Genomic DNA, 22,579 nt, shown 5'->3' with positions numbered 1-22,579 from the left:
TTTGTATCAGATTCTTCAAAACTTTGACACTTTTGTTAATCTTTGAATAATTTCTCTAATCTGCAATCTGTATCACTGCACGACCTCATTTTCTGTTAATCACTATATGCTATCAAGGTCTCTCTTTATTTTTTCTTTCTAATTTACAAAATAAGAACATAGGTTTTTTTTTTTTAAGTCCGAGTCAATATCCCCAGATACCCACCAGACACAGCCCAGCCTCCCATCACCCCAGCTGAGCCCAGCACCTGACAACCTACCCAATGACTGCACCACGTGGGCATGTCAGGTGAGGCCAGCAGAAGAACCAGCCAGTCTACATACAGAATCATGAGAAAGCAAAAATTGTTGCTGTTTTCAGCCACTGAGTTTTGGGAAAATTATACGCTGTACAATAGAGAACTAATTAATACAACACCCAAAAACTTTTCCTTGACAACTTTTGAGAGGAACTAAGATCAATTTCTTTTTATGTTTTTGTAGCTTGTGACAGTATGAGACATACAATAGCTTTTCTTTTATAACTTATCTTGTGTAACTTATCATGGGAACCAAATCTAGGACAACCAAAGCCATGGTATAATCAGGATCTAATCAGTAGGATGGGTGATTTAAAAAGCTGTTTTGACAAGTAATGGAAAGAAATTTGGGAAGTCATTAAGCTGGTATACTGTCTTTGGATGAGGACATCTCTAAAATTCTCTGATAGATCGAAAACCTTATTTAAGTCATCCTATAGCTTAAAAGTAAAGGGCTACTGTTTAAAAATGTTTTTTTTTTTAAAAAATATCCACAGGGAAAACGAGAAACAGAACAGTGTCAACTATGTAATAACACCTATAGGAGAATATGACAGAATCTGAGATTGGAGAGTCTTTGGGGTCACAGAGGTAGAGCTTGCTCTAGTGCAGGAGGCCACCCACAGCACCTTGCAGATGACTTTTCCTCAGTCTTCCCTGAAGACACTATGCTACAAAGCTGCCTATTGTATATTAATGAGGGCTAATTTTTGAGCAATTCTTTATTATAATCATCAAATTCTGACTCAATATGACCTCCACTAATAGTGTCTATGAATGTAAAATTAAATTTACCGTTTTCTCCACATCACATTTGAGATACTGTTTATATATTTCTTTTGAACAAAAATAACTTTCAACTCTGTTTTCTAAAATTTAATAAATGTTCTTATCTGAAAGTACTCCGCAGGCACTCTACTTTCATTTTAAATATGCCAGGAAATATACCCAGTACTATAGTTTATGACATACTGAAAACTGATTATAATGAGATAATTACTACCTGTCTCCTGCCTTCTGTATTTCCATATCATGATTTTTCAGCCACTGTTCTTCTGTCTTCATTTTTTCTTTTCATGTAGTCTGTACTTTCTATACACATATGTATGCATATACTTTTTTTTCCCTAAAATTGTGATAGTCTACAAATATCCAGCTATTTCTCTTTGTATATTCTGTGCTAAATGCATTTTTTTAAAAAATGAGAAATGCTCCCTTAAATGCAAAAGCATAAATAAAACAACTGAGAGTTGATTTTAATTTTGGTTTCAACCTAAACCAACATATTTACCTCAATTTTCTCATCTGGATTACAAATTTGAAATGGTTATAAAGGATCAGCATTCACTATCATGCACGGAAAATTGATAGACAATATCTTTCTTGTCATTTTTGCCAAAATTCTACTCATGATCTGCAGCCATTCCATACAATAGGTAACTAGTGGAAATATTAATTTTACAAGGCAAAACCTTTATCAAACCCTACTTATCTTACCTAGGACACACAACTACTAAAGATTGATAATATAATGTCACCTTGCAGATCTTTGTTCCTATGCCAGCTTGAATTGCTTAAGTGCTATTTTTTGGTTATTTGAAAATGCACAATTTCTAAACTGATAACACATAAAGGCTAGAATATATTTTAGTATAAATCCATCATTACATTATCCTCATTTATTCATTCAAGCACTTATGCACTCATTCACATAGCATAAATTATGTGTTTAGCACTATTCTAGATACATGGGGATTAAGGTAACAAAATACTTTGCACTGAAGAGATTATATTCTATCAAGCTCATAATCTATAGAATGGGCTAAGAAGTCGCTTTTTTCTTCAGAAAGTTCATCTGATTAATATATAGTAGCTATTTTCAGTACATTTTAGACAAAAATATGTTTTAAAAAATAAATTGATAACTATTTTTTCTACCCACAGATGTTAATGACTATTAAAATATTTATGTCTTTTTCCTTTTTTCTTTAAAACATATGAAAAATAGTCAGAAAGCTTTTTGGTTTTATTCTACAAATATTTATTCCAGGCAGTATTTTAGTTACGAAAATATCTTTCTATTCCAAAAGAGTTTTAATTTCATTATATTTACAGTAAAAAATAGATGGAAATTTGCACTGAATAGCAGTCAGTTATTGATTGAGATGTCAAGACTTTTCTCACTTAATCAACATGTATGACATGCTGATATATGATGGTAATACTAAAAGAAGAGAAAGAATAAAAAAGGAATAATCATCAACAGATATTCCATGCAAATATTAACCAAAAGAGAACTGGGTAGCTGCACTAATAATAAGCAAAATAGATTTTAAGACAAAACCCTTTTAGCAGGCAAAGAAGGGCATTACATATTGATAAAAAGGAGAACCCATCAAGATATAGTAATTATAAACATACAAACACCTAGCTACAGAGCCTTAACATATAGGAAGCAAAAACTGACATAATTTAAAGAGATTTAGAGGGCCATATAACAATAGTAGGAGATTTTAAAATCCTCACTTTCAGTACTGGAACAACTAGACAGAAGACGTGAGGGACTTGAACAACACTATAAGCCGGTAAGACCTAATAGATGTATACAGAACATTCTGCTTAACAAGAACACACATTATTCTCAAGTGCGCATGGAATGCTCTCTAGGAGAGATCTTATGTTAAGCAATAAAATAAGTCAAAAATTTTAAAGGATTGAAATCATACAAAGTATATTCTCTGACAACAAAAGAATAAAACTAGAAGTCAAAGGAAAGAGAAAAATGGAAAATTAACAAATATGAGAAAATTAAACAACATGTTCATTTACAATGAATGAGACAAAGAACAAATCACGAGATGAATTAGAAAATACTTTGTGACAAAAAATTATGAAAACAACATACCAAACCTTCTAGTATGCAGTGGAAGCAGTGCTGATAGAAATTTACAGCAGTAAATTTCCCCAGTAATAAAGAAGAAAGATGTCAAATCAATAACTTAACTTTTCACCTTAAGGAAGTAGAAAAAGAAGAGTATACTAAACCCAAGTTAGCAAAAGGATGAAAATAGTAAAGATTAAAGCAGAAATCAATGAAATAGAAAAAAAAAATAGAGAAAATCAGCAAAAGCAAAGTTTAGTTTTTTAGAAAGATTTAAAAGTTAACAAATCCTTAGCTAGATTGATTGAAAAAGAAAATTCAAATTATTAAAATTAGAAATAAAAGTGAGATATTACTACAAATCTTAAGAAAATTAAAAAGTAGTATAAGAAAATACTATAAACAATTGTATGCCAGCAAACTGGATGACTTGGAAATTTTCTAGAAACACGCAAACTACCACTACCGACTCAAGAAGAAATAGAATAAACTCAAGAGGAAATCATAATAGACTCATAATAAGTAAAGACTGATTCAGTAATGAAATCTCCCAAAAAAAGACAAGACCAGGATAAAATGGCTTCACTGGTAAATTCAACCAAGTATTGAAAGAAGAATTAACACTAAGTTTTATCAATTCCTCCAAAAAAATGAAGAAGTGGGAACACATTCTGATTTATTCTAAGAGGCTAGCATTGCCCCAGTAACAAAGATAAAAACATCACAAGAAAAAAATTACAGACCAACATCTTTTATAAATGTAGATGCAAAATCCTCAATAAAAGAGTAACAAACTAAATCTAGTAGCATTTTAAAAGGTTTATAGATCATGACCAAGTATTTGTCCTAGAACTTCAAAGATTATTTAAGAAAATTATGAAATATAACATTTCACATTAATAGAATAAGAAAAACTGTATGATTATCTCAATTGATGGAGAAAAAGAACTGGAAAAAAATGACACACTTTCATGATAAAAATATCCAACAAACTAGGAATAGAACTTTCTCAACATGATAAAAGACATTTTGGAAAAACTCACAGTTAACACCATACTCTATGATACAAAACCAAAAGCCTTTCCTTTAAGATGAATAATGAGAAAAGGATACCTTCCTGCTTTCATGAGTTCTGCTCAACCGTGTATTGGAATTCTAGCTGAAGCAATTAGGCAAGAAAAGAGAAATAAAAGGCAACCAAATTGGAAAGGAAGAAGTTAAACTATCTCTATATCAGATAGCATAATTTGATCTTTAGAGAGTTCTAAAGAATTCACAATAAATGTTAGAACTAATGAACTAGTTCAGCAAAATTTTGAGATATAAGATCAAAACAGAAAAATCAGTTTCATTTCTATACCCTAGTGATGACAATCTACAAAGGAAAATAAGAAACAATTCCATTTATAATGGTATTTAAAGGAAAAAAAAATACTCTGGAATACATTTAACCAAGGACATGCTAGTCCTGTACACTGAAAACTACAAAACCTTGTTTAAAAAACTAAAGAGGATCTAAATAAATGAAGACATTTCATGTTTATGAATTGAAAACTTTGTTATGGTCACAATGCTCTCCAAAGTGATCCACAGATTCAATGTATTTCCTAAGAAAATCCAAATGGCCTTTATGTAGAAATATTTTAAACAACTGATTCTAAAATTCATATACAACTTCAGGGCACTCAGAGTAGCCTAAACAATCCTGAGAGAGAAAAAGAGAAAAACAAAGTCAGAGGACTCATACTTCTCAATTTCAAAACTTATTACAAAACTACAGTGATCAAAACAGTGTGTGTGGTACTCACAAAAGGATATACATGTAGCTTAATGGAATAGAATTGAGAGACTAAAAATAAATCATCATATTCATGGTCAATTGATTTTCAGTGGGGTGACAAGATCATTCAATGAGGAAAGAACAGTATTTTCAAAAAACTGGTACTGAGACAACTGAATAGCCACATGGCAAAACATGGAGTTGAACAATCAGCATCTACTATATACAAAAATTAACTCAAAATGAACAACTATCCATATGTGAAAGTATAAACTATAACTCTTCAAAGAAAATATAGAGATAAGTCAGATAAGTCATTATGACCTTGGATTTGGCAAGAGATTTTTAGATATGACATCAAAACACAAGCAAAAAAAAGGAAAATTGATAAATTGAGCTTCATCAAAATTAAAAACTAATGTACATAACACTATTAACAAAGTAAAAACATAATTCCCCAAATTAAAAAAAAAACATAAATCATATCTCTGATAAGGATCTAGTATCCAGTATACAAAAGCTCTTATAACTCAGGAATAAAAAGAGTAATAACTCACTTAAAAAATGAGCTAAGGGTATGAATAGACATTTTTCCAAGGAAGATATTAAAATGGCCAAGAAGCACTTGAAAAGATGCTGAAAACTATTAGCCATTAGGAAAATGCAAATCAAGACAACAATGTCTTGTCCACTTTATGTCCACTTGGATGGCTATAATATTTTTTTTTAAAGAAAAGGAAGAAAAGGAAAATACGATTTGCTAAAGATACTATACATTGATAGTAGGCATGTGAAATCGTGTGGCTTCTTTGAAAAACAGTTGGCAGCTCGTTGAAGTTACACAGAGAATTATCATATAACCCAGCAAATCAATTACACAGTAATATAAATTATTATATTATCTATATTATATATTACCAATTATTATCCAAATAATGAACAGGTAATAAAAATGCTTATATATGAATCATCATAGCAATATGATTCGAGATAGCTAAAAGACAGAAACAAACAAAATACCCGTCAGTAGATGAACGGATAAACAAAACGTGATTTAACCACACAATGGAATATTATTCTGCCATGAGAAGGACTGAAGTAGTGAGTAGTGTACACACTGCAATGTGGATAAACCACAAAAACATGCTAAGTAAAGTAAGTCAAAGACAAAAGGTTTTACATTGTGATTTCATTCATATGATGTACAGGAATGCCTTATTCTACTGCACTTCACTTTATTATGCTTTGTAGATACTTTGTTCTTTTTATTTCCTAACAAATCTATCAGCTCAATTTTTCTAACAGCATGTGCTTGTTTCGTGCTTCTGTGTAATATTTTGGTAAGTATCACAAAATTTTAAATTTTTTCCATTATTATTACATCTGTGATGGTGACCAGTGGTCAGTGATCTTTGATATTGCTATCGTAATTGTTTTCAGGTGCCACAGCCACACCCATGTAAGATGGTGAACTTAACCAATAAACGTGTGTGTTCTGTCTGCTCCACTGACCGGCCAGTCCCTCACCTCTCTCCTTCACTTTGAGCTTCTCTATTCCCTGATTTTGAAATTAGGCCAATTTAAAACCCTACGATGGCCTCTAAGCATTCAAGTGAAAGGAAAAGTTGCATGTCTCTCACTTTAAATCAAAAGATAGAAATGATTAAGTTTAGAGAGGAAGGCATGTTGAAAGACAGGTAGGCTGAAAGCTAGGCCTCTTGTGCCAAACATTTAGCCAAGCTGTAAGTGCAAATGTAAAGTTCTTGAAGAAAATTAGAAGTGCCATTTCAGTAAACACACAAATGATAAGAAAGTGAAGGAGTCTTTTGTTGCTGATATGGAGGAAGTCTGAATGGTCTGGATAGAAGATCAAATCAGCCACGCCATTTTGGGCCAAGGCCTAATCCAAAGCAAAGTCGTAACTCCTCAATTCCATGAAGGCTGAGGAAGCTGCAGAAGAACAGTTGAAAGCTAGCAGAGGTTGGTTCTTGAGATTTAAGGAAATAAGCCTCTCCATAACATAAAAGTGCAAGATGAAGTAGCAAGTGCTGATGGAGAAGACACACCAAGTGATCCAGAAGATCTAGCTAAGATAATTGATGAAAGTGGCTACACTAAACAACAGATTTTCAATGTAGACAAAACAGTCTCATGCTGGAAGCAGATGCCATTTAGGACTTTCATTGCTAGAGAGAAGTCAGTGTTTGGCTTCAAAGTTTCAAAGGAGAGGCTGACTCTCTTGTCAGGGCCTAACACAGCTGGTGACTTTAAGTTGAAGTCAATGCTTAATTACCATTCCAAAAATCCTGGGAACCTTAAGAATTGTGCTATTATCTACTCTGTCTGTGCTCTATAAATAAAATAGCAAAGCTAGGATGGCAGTACATCTGTTTCCAGCATGGTTTACTGATCATTTTAAGCCCAATGTTGAGATTTACTGCTAAGAAGAAAAGGTTCCTTTCAAAATGTTACTGCTTATTGACAACGCACTGCAGAGTGCTGATGGCAATGTACAAGGAGACTAATATTTTCGTGTCTGTAAACACAATATATATTTCTCAGTCCATGAATCAAGAAGTAATCTGTACTTTCAAGTCTTATTACTTAAGAAATACATATCATAAGGGTATAGCTGCCATAGACAGTGATTCCTCTGATGGATCTGGGAGCAAAGTAACTTGAAAATTTTCATTAAAAAGATTTACCGTTCTAGGTGCCATTAAGAACATTCACGATTCATGGGGGAGATCAAAATATCTATATTAATAGGAGTCTGTGGCTGGGAGCAGTGGCTCATACCCATAATCACAGCACTTTGGGAGGCTGAGGTGGACGGATCACAAGGTCAGGAGATTAAGACCATCCTGACTAACATGGTGAAACCCCATCTCTACTAAAAATACAAAAAATTAGCCAGGCTTGGTGGCACATGCCTGTAGTCCCAGATACTTAGGAGGCGGAGGCAGGAGAATCACTTGAACCCAGGAGGCAGAGGTTGCAATGAGCCTAGATTACGCCACCGCACTCAAGCCTGGGCAACAGAGCTAGACTCTGTTTCAACAACAACAACAACAGCAACAACAACAACAACAACAACAAATAGGAGTTTGGAAGAAGTTAATTCTAACTTTCATGGATGACTCTGAAAGGTCCAAGACTTCAGTGAAGGAAGTAACTGAATATAGGGTGGAAATAGCAAGAGAACTAGAAATAGAAGCGGCACCTGAGGATGTGACTGAATTGCTGTAATCTCATGATAAAACTTGAATGGTTGAGGAGTTCTTACGGGTGAGTAGAAAAAAGTGGTTTCTTGAAATAGAATCTACTCAAGGTGAAGATGTTGTGAACATTGTTAAAATGTTATATCAACTTAGTTGATAAAGCAGAGACAGGGTTTGAGAGGATTGACACCAATTTTGAAAGAAGTCTACTTTGCATACAATGCTACCACATAGCATCACGTACTATGAATAACCTTTTCATGAAAAGAAGAGTTCATTGACTCCATTAGTCCATTGGCAAACTTCATTGTTGACTCATTTTAGGAAGTTGTCACAGACACCTCCACCTTCGGTAGCTACCACCCTGATCAGTCTGCAGCCTACAACATCAAGGCAAGACTCTTCACTAGCAAAATGGTTATGACTCATAAAAAGCTCAGATGATTGTTAGAATTTTTTGGCAATAAAATATCTTTATTTAAAATGTGTACATTGTTTTCTTATACATAATGCTGTTGGACACTAAATAGACTACAGTAGAGTATAAATATAACTTTTTTATGTGCTAGGAAACAAAAAAAAAATTGTGTGACTGACATTGTGATATTCACTTTACTGCAATGGCCTGGAACTGAACCCACAGTATCTCTAAGTTATGCCAGTACCCAGAATAGATACATTCATAGAGACAAAAAGCAGGTTGCCAGGGCCTGGTGGGAGGTGGGAATATTGAGTCACTACTGAATGGGTATATGATTTCCTTTCGGGATGATGAAAATATTTTCAAACTAGATAGGGACTAGGTAGCATAATATTGTGAATGTACTGAATGCCACTGAATTGTTCATTTTAGAGTAGTTAATCTTATGTTAGTTTTATGTAAAATAAAAAGTCTTGGTGTGATTTGTTATAAGCTATAGTAACTGGAACATCTCTAAAAATTCTTTGCCTTTCTTCAGGTATGATTTAAGGTAGGGATCAAAGTTATGTTTGTTTGTTTGTTTTTCCATGTGACTAACTTTGTTGAGCATAGTGTTTATCAATGTCAATTAGGTCAATTAGTTGATAGTCCTATTCAAATCTTCCATATTTTTCAGTCCATTTATTCTGTTTATGTCTTCCTTTAGGTCTATAAATTTTTGTATCATATATTGAGAACTTTTGTTATTGGGTACATAACCCTTTAGTATTATTATGCCTTCTTGATCAAAAAACCTTTTATAATTATGATACAGTCTCTTTATCTCTGGTAATACCCTTTATCTTGAATTTTTATTTGGTTTGATACTACTTTAGCCATATAGGCTTCTTTTTGTTAGAGTTTCAAACTGTTTGTATCTGCAGATTTAAAATATGTTTCTTACATTTTAACAAATCTATACTCTTTATTCAGTCTGACAATATTTGATTTAATTAGAATGTTTAATACATTTACATTTATTATAATTGTGTGCACATCTGTATTTTGACTTACAATATTAGTGTCCAATTTCTACTTTTCCAATCCTTTCTTTGTTTCTCTGTTACTTTTCTCCTGCTTTTGTTTTGGGAAGATGAACAATTTTTTTCACATCCCATTCTAATGTATCTGCTAATTTTTAATTTAAGCATTTTGTGCTAGTTTTTAGTGATGCTGTAGAGATGAAAAACACATCTTTAACTCATCATGATTTATGTACAAAGATATTTTATTACCTCAAAAATAATTTAACAATACTTTTCCAATGAATAACCCTAAATCTACTGTATTCTTATTGTCATATATATTAATTCTACATATGCTATTTAAAAAAAAACATGCTACTTCATTATTATTTTTGCTTTAAAAAGCTTGGTAACAGTCTAGTGAAACTAGAGGTTGGGAGTAGATTACCTGAGTAAAAAGCAATATAGTCAAGACATCAGACTACCAGTAATACCCTGTGACAAGATAGCATCCTATAAAGAGCACAGGACCTCTACAATGAGCAGGCCTTTTGGCATCCAGAACTGATTCTATAATTTAGTAATCTCCTAAGATTTTGAACTTATCATTGGAAGAGAATGAGAGTGAAATGACAGGTAGGATCCATTATGAAAAGGAAGACTGAGACTTTATTCATTTTTATATCTTCCTTGATTCATTTTTATCATTTAGCATTTATTAATTGAAATAGGCACTGTGTTGGATATTACTGGATGTACTGTTGTAAAAAAAGACATGCAAATTTTTAACATATATTTTTTAAAATGTTGGGACCTAATTTATATACCAAACTGGTGAAGCAGGACAATTTGGTTACGATCATAATTTCTAAAGAACATTCGAAGTTGTTAACACTTCATATAATTTTCAGATGAACTAGGTGTTGTTAATGAAATACTTTTTATGAGTACCACTATGTAAATGAAGCTACTCACAAAGTTAAATTTAGTTGCTTTCACAAATGACCCAGATGCAGATTCCAGTTAGCACATAGTGGTTTTTCAAACATTTTCAAACAAAGATAAATATTTTCTGCCTACTCCTTTCTCTGTTGAAACTAAAATCAAATATCTCACCCTGTAACAAGCACAAGGAATTGATGTATAAGAACAGCTTGCAAGCTCTCTTTTCTTCCAAGAATAGCTGTGATTTGCTAGAAGCTCCAGAGATTTTTGACATGTTTATACATGTGGGGGTAGCAGAGCACTGGAGAATCCCAGCAGCTACTAAAGCAGTGGGACATTGAGAGGGAAGCGATATTTAGGTGGTATAGCTTGGATATTTGTCCTCTCCAAATCACATGGTAAATTTGAGCACCAATATTGGAGGTGGGGCCTGGTAGAAGGTGTTTGGGTCATGGGGGGCCAATATCTCATGAATGGCTTGGTGTTGTCCTCGTGGTAAGGAGTAATTTCCCACTCTGTTAATTCTTACAAAATCTGATTGTTAAAAAGAGCCTGGCACCTCCCTCCCATCTCTCTTGCTCCTTCCTCTCACTATATGATGCCTGCTCCCCTTCACCTTCTGCCATGAGTGGAAGCTTCCTGCAATTTTCACAAGAAACAGATGTTAGTGCTGTACTTCTTGTGCAGCCTGCAGAACCATAAGCCAAATAAATCTCTTTTCCATATAAAATTCCTAGCCTAAGTCATTCCTTTATAGTAACATAAAAACAAAGACATTAAAATAGTAGGGAAGAGAATAAATATATATTGATTCTCAATTGAACTGAATGATCAATTCAATTCAACCAACAAAATTGTTACTTTGAAATTCTCCTTAGAAGGTAGTCAATGTCCTGCCCATTCGACAATTAAAGGGTCTTTCCAAGAGTTCATCCTTCTTGACTTTTTTTTTTTTTAAAGAATTTCATGTTTTTACACAGAAATTAATGAGTAGGACTTCAGGAAAATCCCAGATGAAATATTTTAAAAAGTTTATTAAATGTTTTGAATAGAAATCTTATTTGCTTTTACTCTAAGAAATTTAATTTGCTTTTATATACTTCATTATATATAGGTAGGTACTGCTTTCAATATGGTATAATGCTACAATCAACTCTTAGAGGCAAGAGACCATCTCCACACAGTATATATTCTTCATGTAACATTACACTCAAAAAGGTCTAAGTGAATTACACGTGTTTGAGAATATTAGTGAGTAGACACACATAAATAAAGATCAATGTTAATGTGGAGTAAAAGTGAAATTCACTAGGATTAAAGGCCAGAAATATCAGATGAAAAACTGAGCTTCAATTACTACATTTTCTTCATTTTCTTAACAACATAAACTTACATACTTTGACTAGCATTTGAACAAGAAACTTCCTTACATGATTTGGAGTCCAGTGATGGTGGAGAAATATTAGACACAGCAAGGTCACTTTTTGATTTTTTAGGCTTCTTTGCATTTAATTGCCAGGGTTTATCATAGCTTCTGAAATCCCGTCTTGTACCTTTGGATTCTGTTAAAATAAAAGGTATATAAAAGCCCAATAAAGTGATTTCAAGATTGAGCAAAAACCAAATCCATGAAATCATTAAATATACTTGACAAAACATATAGGTCACCTCATATCAAAAATAATGTACACATGCAAAAGTACTTCTTGTCTAATTTCATCTGTAAATTAGAGTTTTAAATCTGATACGAATCAGCTTACATATGCATATGATTAAGATTATATCATATGAAACTATGAAATTGACTGGGCATGGTGGCTCATGCCTGTAATTTCAGCACTTTGGGAAGCCAAGTGTGTGGATCACCTGAGGTCAGGAGTTTCAGACCAGCCTGACCAATATGGTGAAATCCCATCTCCACTAAAAATACAAAAATTAGCCAGGTGTGGTGGCAGGTGCCTGTAATCATAGATACTTGGGAGGCTGAGACAGGAGAATTGCTTGAACCAGGAAGTGGAAGTTACAGTGAGCCAAGATTGTGCCACTGCACTCCAGTCTGGGTAACAGAGTGAGACTTTATCTTAAAAACAAAAACAAACAACCAAACAAACAAAACTACAAAATTACTTTGAAGTCTTTTTAAGGCATGGGTTCCCATGACTTAAAATAAGATTCTATGAATGTCATGGAATAAAGCATTGTGTTCAGTTGTAAATAAAACAAACATTTTAGTACATTTCACTCACTTGATGCTACCTTATCTATTATGACACATAAAATCATTGATATTCACCTAAATCAATGTGTCTTCTATTGCAAGAAAGATCAATTCAATTCAACCAATATCGTTCTTTTGAAATTCCCCTTAGAAGGTGGTCAATGTCCTGCCCATTCCACAATTAAAGTGTCTTTCTAAGAGTTCATCTCTCTTGACTTCTTCTACAAGAATTTCATGTTTTTACACAGAACAATCATTTTCCTCATCCCCATATCACCTGATAACTCTTTCTTGAGCTCATTTATTCCTTCCTTATCTTCCATTACTCTAATCTATGTGGCATCCTTTAGGATTTCTTTATGCCTTCTTGTCTTAATTTACAAATTTAAAAACCATCCTAGCTTTATGGATGACTCATAAGTCTTTCTCTGGCCACCCACTTATAGATAACTAATACACACCATTATAAATTCCTCAAATTTTCATGTTAAAGCTGTAATTAACTACCCATGACCCAATTTGTCCACCTCCAAAATCCTATTAAATGCCAAAAAGGCATGAAAATTCTAAAGTACTAGGAACCTAAATATTGTTCATGGTCTGCTATAACTCAGGAAGTATTTCCATAGATAACATTAAGAAAGAACATAGGCCAGTCAGAAAGAGAATGGAAGATGACTAGGTATCTACCCCAACCTTGGAGTCATCTCCTTACGTTGTTTCACAATCTTCAGAATTTGTCTTTCAACATCCATTCTTGGATTATGAATTCCTCTAATGCAACATAGGTAATGGGAGAAGAAACCTTGATCATAAAATATAGCATCTCCTGATACAAAGGAATATTAAAATGAGCCAGAGAGAAATGAATTAATGTTGTGGCTTTCTTTATTCTCTACTTCTAGCAAGAAAACATCCATATTAATTCAAATAATCTAGCAATGATATTTTTATCTAGTTCATTGAAAAGAGATAAGAGACAGTAAGTCATGCATCAATTTTTCAGAAACTTAAAGTATTCAATGAATACTGAAAATTTTAATAGCAACCATGATTTCACCTCTGTAAAGTTCTGAAAGAATCCAAATAGTTCCAGACTATGTGGAGAGAGAACAAAGAACAGACCACCTACACTATTTGTTGATAAACCTAAAACTAGATGGAACATTTCTCATTTAAGTTAGAATAAAAAGAGAAAATACTATTTTAAGAATAATTTAATTTAAAAACAAGAATATGGCACTCACAATGCACAGGTAATCATAATTTTAAAAATATTTATAATGAAAAGTCATTAAATGTTGGAATGTGACTGTGATTATTTTGTCTTCTCAGCAAAAATAAACAAAGTGAACTCAATGAAGCAAAAAGAAATTAGACAGGAGATAGGATAACCAACCCATGATTAAAAATGTAACTGTGTACAGAAATAACAAAAAGATTAGGTAAGCAAGTAGCAACTGGAAACTAAAATGCAATGCAAACATTTACATTTGCATTCAAAGCCAGAAAGAGAAAACTGAGAGTGTAGAAAATTGAATCAGTGATATAAAGAAAGCACTTTTCTTGATACACTTCTCTAGAAGAGAGTCAACAAAGAAAGGCAAATACAATGCCAAATGAAATGAGAAAAACAGTGAACAGTAAATAAGACTCAATTTGCACGTAATATATTTTCCTGAAAAATAATAGTTGACATTCCAGTAAAACTTTTGAATATCAGAAGTAAAAAAATAATTTCTTTTTTATTCCCACAAAGGAATAAAAATAAGGCTGTTTTCAAGATTCTCCTCCACAATGTTAAATGATAGACTTTTAAATAGAAAATGTTGTGTCCCAAGTTGCTAGAAATATTTAAAAGCAACAGGAGGATATCTTCAGATATTTCCAAAAGGTATGATACCCAAGCACTTTGAATATTGAGGCATTTTCTAGCTAATAAGAAGATGCACCAAAATCAATAATTCCAAGTTACAGTCAGGGCTTAAACTGGCATTATTTACCATCATTCAATTATAACCTCTTTAGTTTCATTCAGTCCAATAATTCATCTATGCTATTCTCTTCTTCCTTCTTGCCATACTTTCCCTCTAAAATTTTTCCTCTTTCTCTGGGCCATATCTTCCACATAAACACTCTTCCATCCTTAAATGTCTCATTTCATGTCTTAGTACAACCCCCATTCTTCCCACAATAGTGTTCCCTTGTCTGCAGCTTCCTGGGATGGTGGGTGCTCTTGCCCCATGCCCCATGTTCCACCAACTACTGTGGAGGCAGGGCTGGATCTCCTGTTTCAGTGATGCTTCTGTGATAGAAGCCTCAACAGTAAAATAAAAGTGCCTGTTCTCTTGTGGGAAATGTCGTCTAGCTATACTGCTCATCACTCTTCATTATCACCATCTTTTCTGCCTCTGGTTAATCTCAGCATTACTTCAGACAGTGGCAAAGTCTTGTCCTGTCTCTTGTCCTTTCAATAACTTAAATGAAACTATGGTGACCTCTTTATCCTTAGACAGACCATGCATTAAGCCTCATACTTCTTTGCCCTGCTCAACTCTGAAGTTTCACTTCCCTGATACTTCTGTTACCCTCAAACTAAAGCTGCCCACAGGGATTTTCTCATCTGGAATCATTCCCCATCAAACATCTTGATCTCGAATATCACAATCTTTCAGCACAGCTGCATCCTTCTGCATTGCTCATATTTTCACTATCTTGACCTCCTGGAGGTTTTGATTGGCTTTCTCTGTCTGAACCTCTCCCTTCACTTACTCTCTACTTCTCAGAGACCTTGATCACCCATAGTTTGCTCACAAATATCCTTAATTCCTTTTGCAAAACTGTTCTCCCATCCTTGCTGTAGTAATACAACCACAATTCTCAAAGTCCCTCAAACTATTTTCTCTCTCCCTTCCCAGAACTTCTGGGCACTGCTAGAGAAAAATAATCTTGCTCATAGTTTCTATGATTCATTAATAGTAATTAATTCATGTCCTGAACTTCAGTTAGGCCCCAGAACTGCATGACATTCTTTTTTAAATTTTCCTTTGCCAACTCTTTTTTCCTTTCTCTTGGTGACTTTCCATAATTGGTGCACTTACTTCAGTCTTCCCTATCTGACCCCATAACCACTTGTCTGGGCAAAAACCCTCACCACATAATAAATGGATAAAATTTAGGTCACCTGAAATCATCTCACACTTGCCTTCCCCCAGTCCATCCCATACTCAATAGAGTATAAATTTGACCCACATCTTCCTTTATTCTTTCATTCTTACTATTAGCTTTATGATATTGAAGGTTACATCTGGGACTCCTGATTTGACCTATCCCCAAAGCTTTAGGCTCACATCCAATAGCCTGCTGGAATTATCTACTAAGATGAACCACAAGAAACTAAAATTCATCAATAGGAATTAAGAGAACTGATAGAATAACATGGTGGTTATTAACCATGACCTCTCTGCCCCATGGTGTTTCCTCCCACATTTTGTCCACCTCTCAAATGCAGACAGGACTTTTAACTTGCTTTGAAACAGTAGCATATGGCAAAGGTGATGAGATGCCAATGGTATGATTACATTCTAGTATATAAGATCCATCTTAGTAGACTAGAATGAGAGAAATGCCCTTGTTGACTTTAAAGAAGTAAGTTGCTGGCTGGGCATGGTAGTTCACAACTGTAATTCCAGCACCTTGGGAGGCTGAAGCAGGAGGATCACTTGAGCCCGGGAGTTCAAGGTTATAGAGAACTATGATCATGCCACTGCACTAAAGTCTGGCAATAGAGCAAGACCCTGATTTTATTTTAAAGAATAAGAAAGGAAAAAGGAAGAAGGAGGAAGAAGAAGGGGAGGAGAAGGAGGAAGAGAAGAAGAGGAAAAAGAAGAAAAGGAGGAAGAATTAGTAAGCTGCCATGATGTGAGAGACGTGGCAGGGACTCCGGGTTGCATCTAGGAGATGAGAGTAGGTCCTGGCTGAAAGCCAGTCAGAAAATAGGGATCTCAGTCATATAGCCACAGGAAATTAATTCTGCCAACAGCCCAAATGAGCTTCAAAGCAGATTCTTTCCTAGACCAGCCTCCAGATGAGAATGTAACTTGGCCAACACCTTCATCTGCAGCCTTGCAAGACCAAGCAGAGGACTCAGCTAAACCATGCACAGACTTCTGACACATAAACACTGAGGTACTCAACGTGTGTGATTAAAAATGCAGAGTTCTCTCCAGATACTGTGATTTATAAAATATGGACTCACATGAGCTACAGTCAATTCATAGATACCCATCTGATCAGCATTTATGTGGTGGGTACCATCAAACTCCAGCCCCTGCCTACCTACCCATTCTACTTAGAATCTAAACCCAAGAAAGTTAAGGTCAAGAAAAAGTAAGAGTTCTTTCTTTTTTTTATGCCAAAAGTTCATATTCTAACTTCCTGTATGATGCAAATAACTTTCGTATGGATAAATAACAGTACAGATGTCTACATTCTTCAGAGGATACCCTACTCTCTATCCACTTTAGTGTGGCCTTGAGACATGGTCTCTACAAGGCATTCATATAAGATATAACCAAAGAAGACTAAAATCCTTTCATCGGACCCCATAAAGCATGAAGAGGCAGGTGAAGTGATAATGCCATCCAAGGGAAGTCATTTGGAGTATAGTTGGATTCCTACGAGAATTGGGCAAGAAGTTGCTTACTCAAGCAATAGGTATGAGGTGATTTGGATTTGAAAGTAAATGTCAAACTAACAGACCAACATGTAAACACATTTTATGAGCAAAGATTGAGGTCAAATCTATCCAATTCTCTTACCAGTGTTTACTGGGGAGATGAGGCCATTATAAACTTGAAATACTAGTTTCCTGATGCAAAGAGTGATTGAATCTTCCTAATGTTTACTACACAGAATAAAACCGGGCCATGGAGAAATAAAGAACAATCATCAGTTTGGGCAACAAGAAAAGTAATCCTATAGAACTCTACTATTATCTTTCTACATAGATAAGCTCTAAGCATTTAATTCAAATCATTCATTAAAAAATAAGTTTAGGATAACCAGTTGGAATTCATATAGAATAAAATCTTTTTATGGAACTCCAAATCTTATCTGTATTAAAGTGGAATATGCTGATTCTTGTATTCTGAGGCATAATACAATATATTCAAATTTAATAACATGACAAATTTTAGCATCTAGGTAAGGTCAGAGATGAACACGTTAAACCTTCGGTAACTATCCATCTAGATTTATCTTATTAGAATCAAAAGGAGTTTTGAAATTTTGACATTAAATGCATCCAAAATTAACTGCATATCTATTCTTCATTTACCTGATGTTTCGCTTTCTGCCCATAGAGCTGCAGATCCAGACAAAGTTCTTTGAAGTTGTCCACGGCTCCCTTGTTTAGACTGAAGATGGTCAATGAGAAATGGGATTGGCTGGTCAGGTGTCTCAGTTATTAACTTGGTCATTAATTCCTGAAGGCAGAACGGAGCGTACCATTACATCTAATAATAACAGCAACAATGATAGCAAACACTTACTTAGCATTTAATAGTCAGGCACTGTTATAACTGCTTTATATACAGCAACTAACTTCATGCTTATAACAATCTTTTCAGACAGGTACAAGTTACCATCCTCATTCTGAGGAAACAAGAGCAGAGAAGTAAATTGTCCATGTTAACACAGCTAATATGTGGCAAAGCCAAGATATATTTGTTTTTATTTTGTATTTTACTTAGCCAACAACATACTAAAAGTTTAATCTAAGTTCTTTCTAGAATTTTTTTTATACTTTAAGTTGTGGGGTGCGTGTGCAGAATGTGCAGGTTTGTTACATAGGTATACACGTACCATGGTGGTTTGCTGCATCCATCTCTCTGTCATCCACATTAGGTATTTCTCCTAATGCTATTCTAAATTCTTTTAATACTATAGCTTAAGAATTTAAAACTTCAATTTGCTATTTTGAGAGATGTCTCAATAAACTTAACTTTTGCTAAACTTTACCATCTACCTTAAATATCAATGTCATTTTTTCTTATTAATGACATAAAAATAACAAAAATGGAGAAAATTTTCTTGAAATTAAAGAAACAATAAGTCACAAGACTTAGAGAAACCAAAAAGTGTCTTAAAGTAGTCTCCAAGAAACATAGAATTTTCTTTTTGCAAAAAGTCCTGATGAGTGTCCTTCCTTCTTCCTTCTTTTTGCTGTTTTTGAGTTGAGCAGTAGGGTGAGTTCTCTGCCTGCAAAGCAGGCTATTCCATTTTGAATAGCTGTAATAACACTTTAAATGAGACTGAAATCTGCCCAAGGGTAATATATACACATTGGTTTGGGTTCTTTTTTCTTTTTCTTTCTTTTTTTTTTTTTTTTTTTTCCAGTCAGGAACAGCAAAGAGCAATCTCCAATTTGTGGTCCATTGGAATCCCTAGATTGTTCGAATATGAACAGCTGTCAAGCCACGTGGATATCATTTTGTGATGTGTAATTGGGTTTGGGAACTTATGTGCACTATTTATATTCGTATCAATCACATTTCATCTTGCTGGTTTTACCCTAGAATTCCAGTCTGTTCATTGCTGTTTTAAGCTCAGATTCTGTTTTAAGCTCAGGTTCTACTGCTAAAAAAAAAAAAAAATCAGCTATTAAGAGAGTTAACAAAAGTGTTACTGGAAATTCCCCAGTGCATCTTTTTGCTGTTGTTGTTAGTGGTGGTCTGTTTTCTTTCTCTTGAATGATGTTCTCTCATGGTCAGATGGTTTCTTTGTCATTCTTCAGTCTCTAAAGATACCTTCTAAGAGAGGCTTATCCTAACCCAATCTTCAGAAGTCTTTATTATTTTATCATTTTAACTTCTTCACAGCATTTAGTACTCTCCAGAATCATTTTGTTTAATAACTGCTCATGTGTTTGTTATCTGTCTCCTCCCCCACCCCTACTGTAGCACTTGAAAAAGGACTTGCTTATTTTGATATCAATTTTCTCTGTAGGGCCTAGAAATCTACCTAGCTCATAGCTGGTGCTAAATTAATACCTAGTGGATGAATGAATGAATTAATTAATCAATGCTTGCTTTATTGACTACAGGTAGATATTAGTAAATAAAGTCCCTTATTATGCTAATAAATAACAATTAAACCTTTTATGGTCCAGCAAAATATAGTCCTCTGACATGCTATATAAGAAACTGGTGTCCAGATTATCTGAGAGATAATTATTTACATTTTTAAGTCTAGGAACACATGGCTTTATCTGGGCAGAGACTAAATGGATTTTGCAAATAAGATTTCAAGTTGATCATAGAGTCATGGATTAAATATTTCTGCATATCTAAAGAACGTGTAGCTTGAACACAGAGTTGAAAGGAAAAAGAGCAAATGATTCTCACCATAAATACATTATAATGCAAGGTACTTATTAGACAAATGTGATACTTTCTATATACTGAAAAAAACAAGTAAGCAAACAATTGGTTGTCACAGGTATTATTCATCTCTGCTATTTAATATTTCAATTATTATAATTATAAATTTAAAAGACCATTCTGCTACTGTTGTGAAGGTAATTGTAAAGTAATACAGAGTTCAAATAAATCCCAATTATACATCTGTGGAATGCAATTTAAAACATTTTGGATTTTACCTCTTTATGTATTATATTTTATTTGAACTAATTTTACTTATAAAGAATTCCAGAAAATAGAAAGAACATCTGAATTACTATTGTCACAGATATATGGACACTCAGGTAAAGCAAAACTAGGTCAGGTAATAGAATTTTAAAGCCACAGTCATTTCTTTCCTGACACCTCTGAAAATCTCATGTGTTTTGTTTTGTTTTTGATTTGTTTTGTTTTCGAATTTACCTTTCAAGTCTGGATTTCTTTTTTTTTTTTTTTTTTTAACTGAAGCATTCCTACATTTTTCTTTAGAAGATGGATTATACAGTCATAATAAACCAAGTAATCACTATTAAGATTTTAAAATAGTATCAGTCTATTAACTATTTTGGATATATTTGTATTTATTAATGAATATATGAGATTAAAGACACAAGAAAAGTTCAGTCATGAGAAAATGATCATAGTTGATGTTTGCAATAGAATATGTTGAGTATCTTGGTGGGAGAAGAGTCTAGTTTTAAATGATTGTATTTACAAAAGTAATTACCCTGCTTCTCACTTAATTCATGCATCTGCTGGACTTGAGTGATTTTGAGCACTTGAACTTGACGGAAACCCCTTTCCCAAACATGAAAATTTTAATCATTAGATTTGCCAAGATGCTTATGACAATTAAAAGATTAATTTCTTTCCACCACTATGATTTAGAGCCACAGAGATAGACCTGAGGGACCGATAGACTTGAAAAGGTGAGAATCAAGTTGCATAGCTAGTATGCTGATTTGGAGTAGAAGCCAATTGCAGAAAGTTTTGCAGGAATCATTCACCATAGGAAAAAAAAGTATTCTAGAGCATCAAGCCAGTTTCAGGTACAGAAGCTGAGCATCAGTAGGAAAGGGCACTTCCAGGGAGAGAGAAGAGGCTCACCTTCAATTCTTACCATCAGTGCAAGAATTGTGACATGAAATTCTCTGAGAGAATAGCAATTTCTCAGGCTGTGAGTGCATATAAATTAAAAAATAATGAAGTGGTAATAGCACTTGTGCCCTGGAACAAAATGTTTGTGGACATTTTACAGTAAGTACTCAGAGACTGATAAAATGTAGGTATTAATTTTAATATGATACTGTGTGTCCTCACGGGCTAGTTAAATGGGGACATTCAAGTTGCAAACAAAATATATTAGCAACTGTCACCAACAGAAGATTTAGTTCATACTCATCTCAATAAAATTAATGTAAACAACATGCAATTTAAGAAACAGGAAACAGTAGTGATTAGACACTAATCTGATAACCACTTTTTTTTTTTTTTTTTTTTTTTTTTTTTTTTTTTTTTTTTTTGCGACACAGTCTCTCTCTGTCACCCAGGCTGTGGACAGAGTGCAGTGGCACATTCTCAGCTCACTGCAACCTCCGCCTACTAGGTTTAGGCAATTCTTCCACCTCAGCCTCCTGAGTAGCTGGGCTCCAGGTGTGCACCACCATGCATAACTATTTTTTTTATTTTTTAGTAGAGATAGGGTTTTTCCATGTTGGCCAGGCTGGTCTAAAACTTCTAACCTCTAGTTATCCACCTGTCTTGGCCTTCCAAAGTGCTGTAATTACAGGCATAAGCCACCATACTCAGTCTAATAGCCAAGAGTTTTAATTACTCATCTTATACTTTAACTTTCATATTCCATCTATTAGATGTGAGAAACAATAGCAGCTACATCATACAGTTGCCATGGAGATTAAATAAGATAATGACTGCAAAGCATTCATTAAGTGCATGAGCTATATGTAGCCTATTGTGATGGACTAACATCTAAGGCTGGGACTGAATTACCAGAATCTCCATATGATCTGGGTTAGAGTTTCCCAGTGAAAGGAATATGTAGGAGATTCAGAAAGCAGAGGGAAGCACAAGAAATTAATCTTCAGAGTTGATTGCAGGCAGATGTGGGAACAGATGAGAGATTCACAGTAGCTTCCAAGCAATGTGGAAACCTCCACTGCTGACTGAGAGCTGTCAGAGCTCCACAAAGACATGGAAGAATTGCAGCAGCTTCCAGGCAAGCATTTGAGAACACATGCTCCCTGCTGCAGGCTGGTACATTCAGGGTCGGCTCCTCTGATTTTTGGTGATACACCCTCAAACTTCAGCAGCGTTTCCATGTCCTCTGCAC

At 34.2% G+C, this 22,579-nt stretch overlaps 1 protein-coding gene across 4 annotated transcripts in view; it reads right to left on the bottom strand.

The window, feature by feature from the left end:
• Positions 1 to 22,579, bottom strand: part of C15H8orf34 (chromosome 15 C8orf34 homolog) — a 448,873-nt gene that overhangs the window by 329,323 nt on the left and 96,971 nt on the right. For all 4 annotated transcript variants that reach the window (XM_074386744.1, XM_003942901.4, XM_074386742.1 and 1 more), the window contains exons 2-3: positions 18,108 to 18,255; positions 11,982 to 12,113 (exon numbers count right to left, since the gene is read on the bottom strand). In XM_074386744.1, the coding sequence (XP_074242845.1) occupies positions 11,982 to 12,113; positions 18,108 to 18,255 (280 nt within the window). The remainder of the gene's footprint in view (positions 1 to 11,981; positions 12,114 to 18,107; positions 18,256 to 22,579) is intronic.

The sequence above is a fragment of the Saimiri boliviensis genome, chromosome 15 (genome assembly GCF_048565385.1).
Source record: "Saimiri boliviensis isolate mSaiBol1 chromosome 15, mSaiBol1.pri, whole genome shotgun sequence".
NCBI lineage: Eukaryota > Metazoa > Chordata > Mammalia > Primates > Cebidae > Saimiri > Saimiri boliviensis.
Note: the sequence above shows the minus strand (reverse complement) of the source record. Positions and strands in the feature narration are given on the sequence as shown.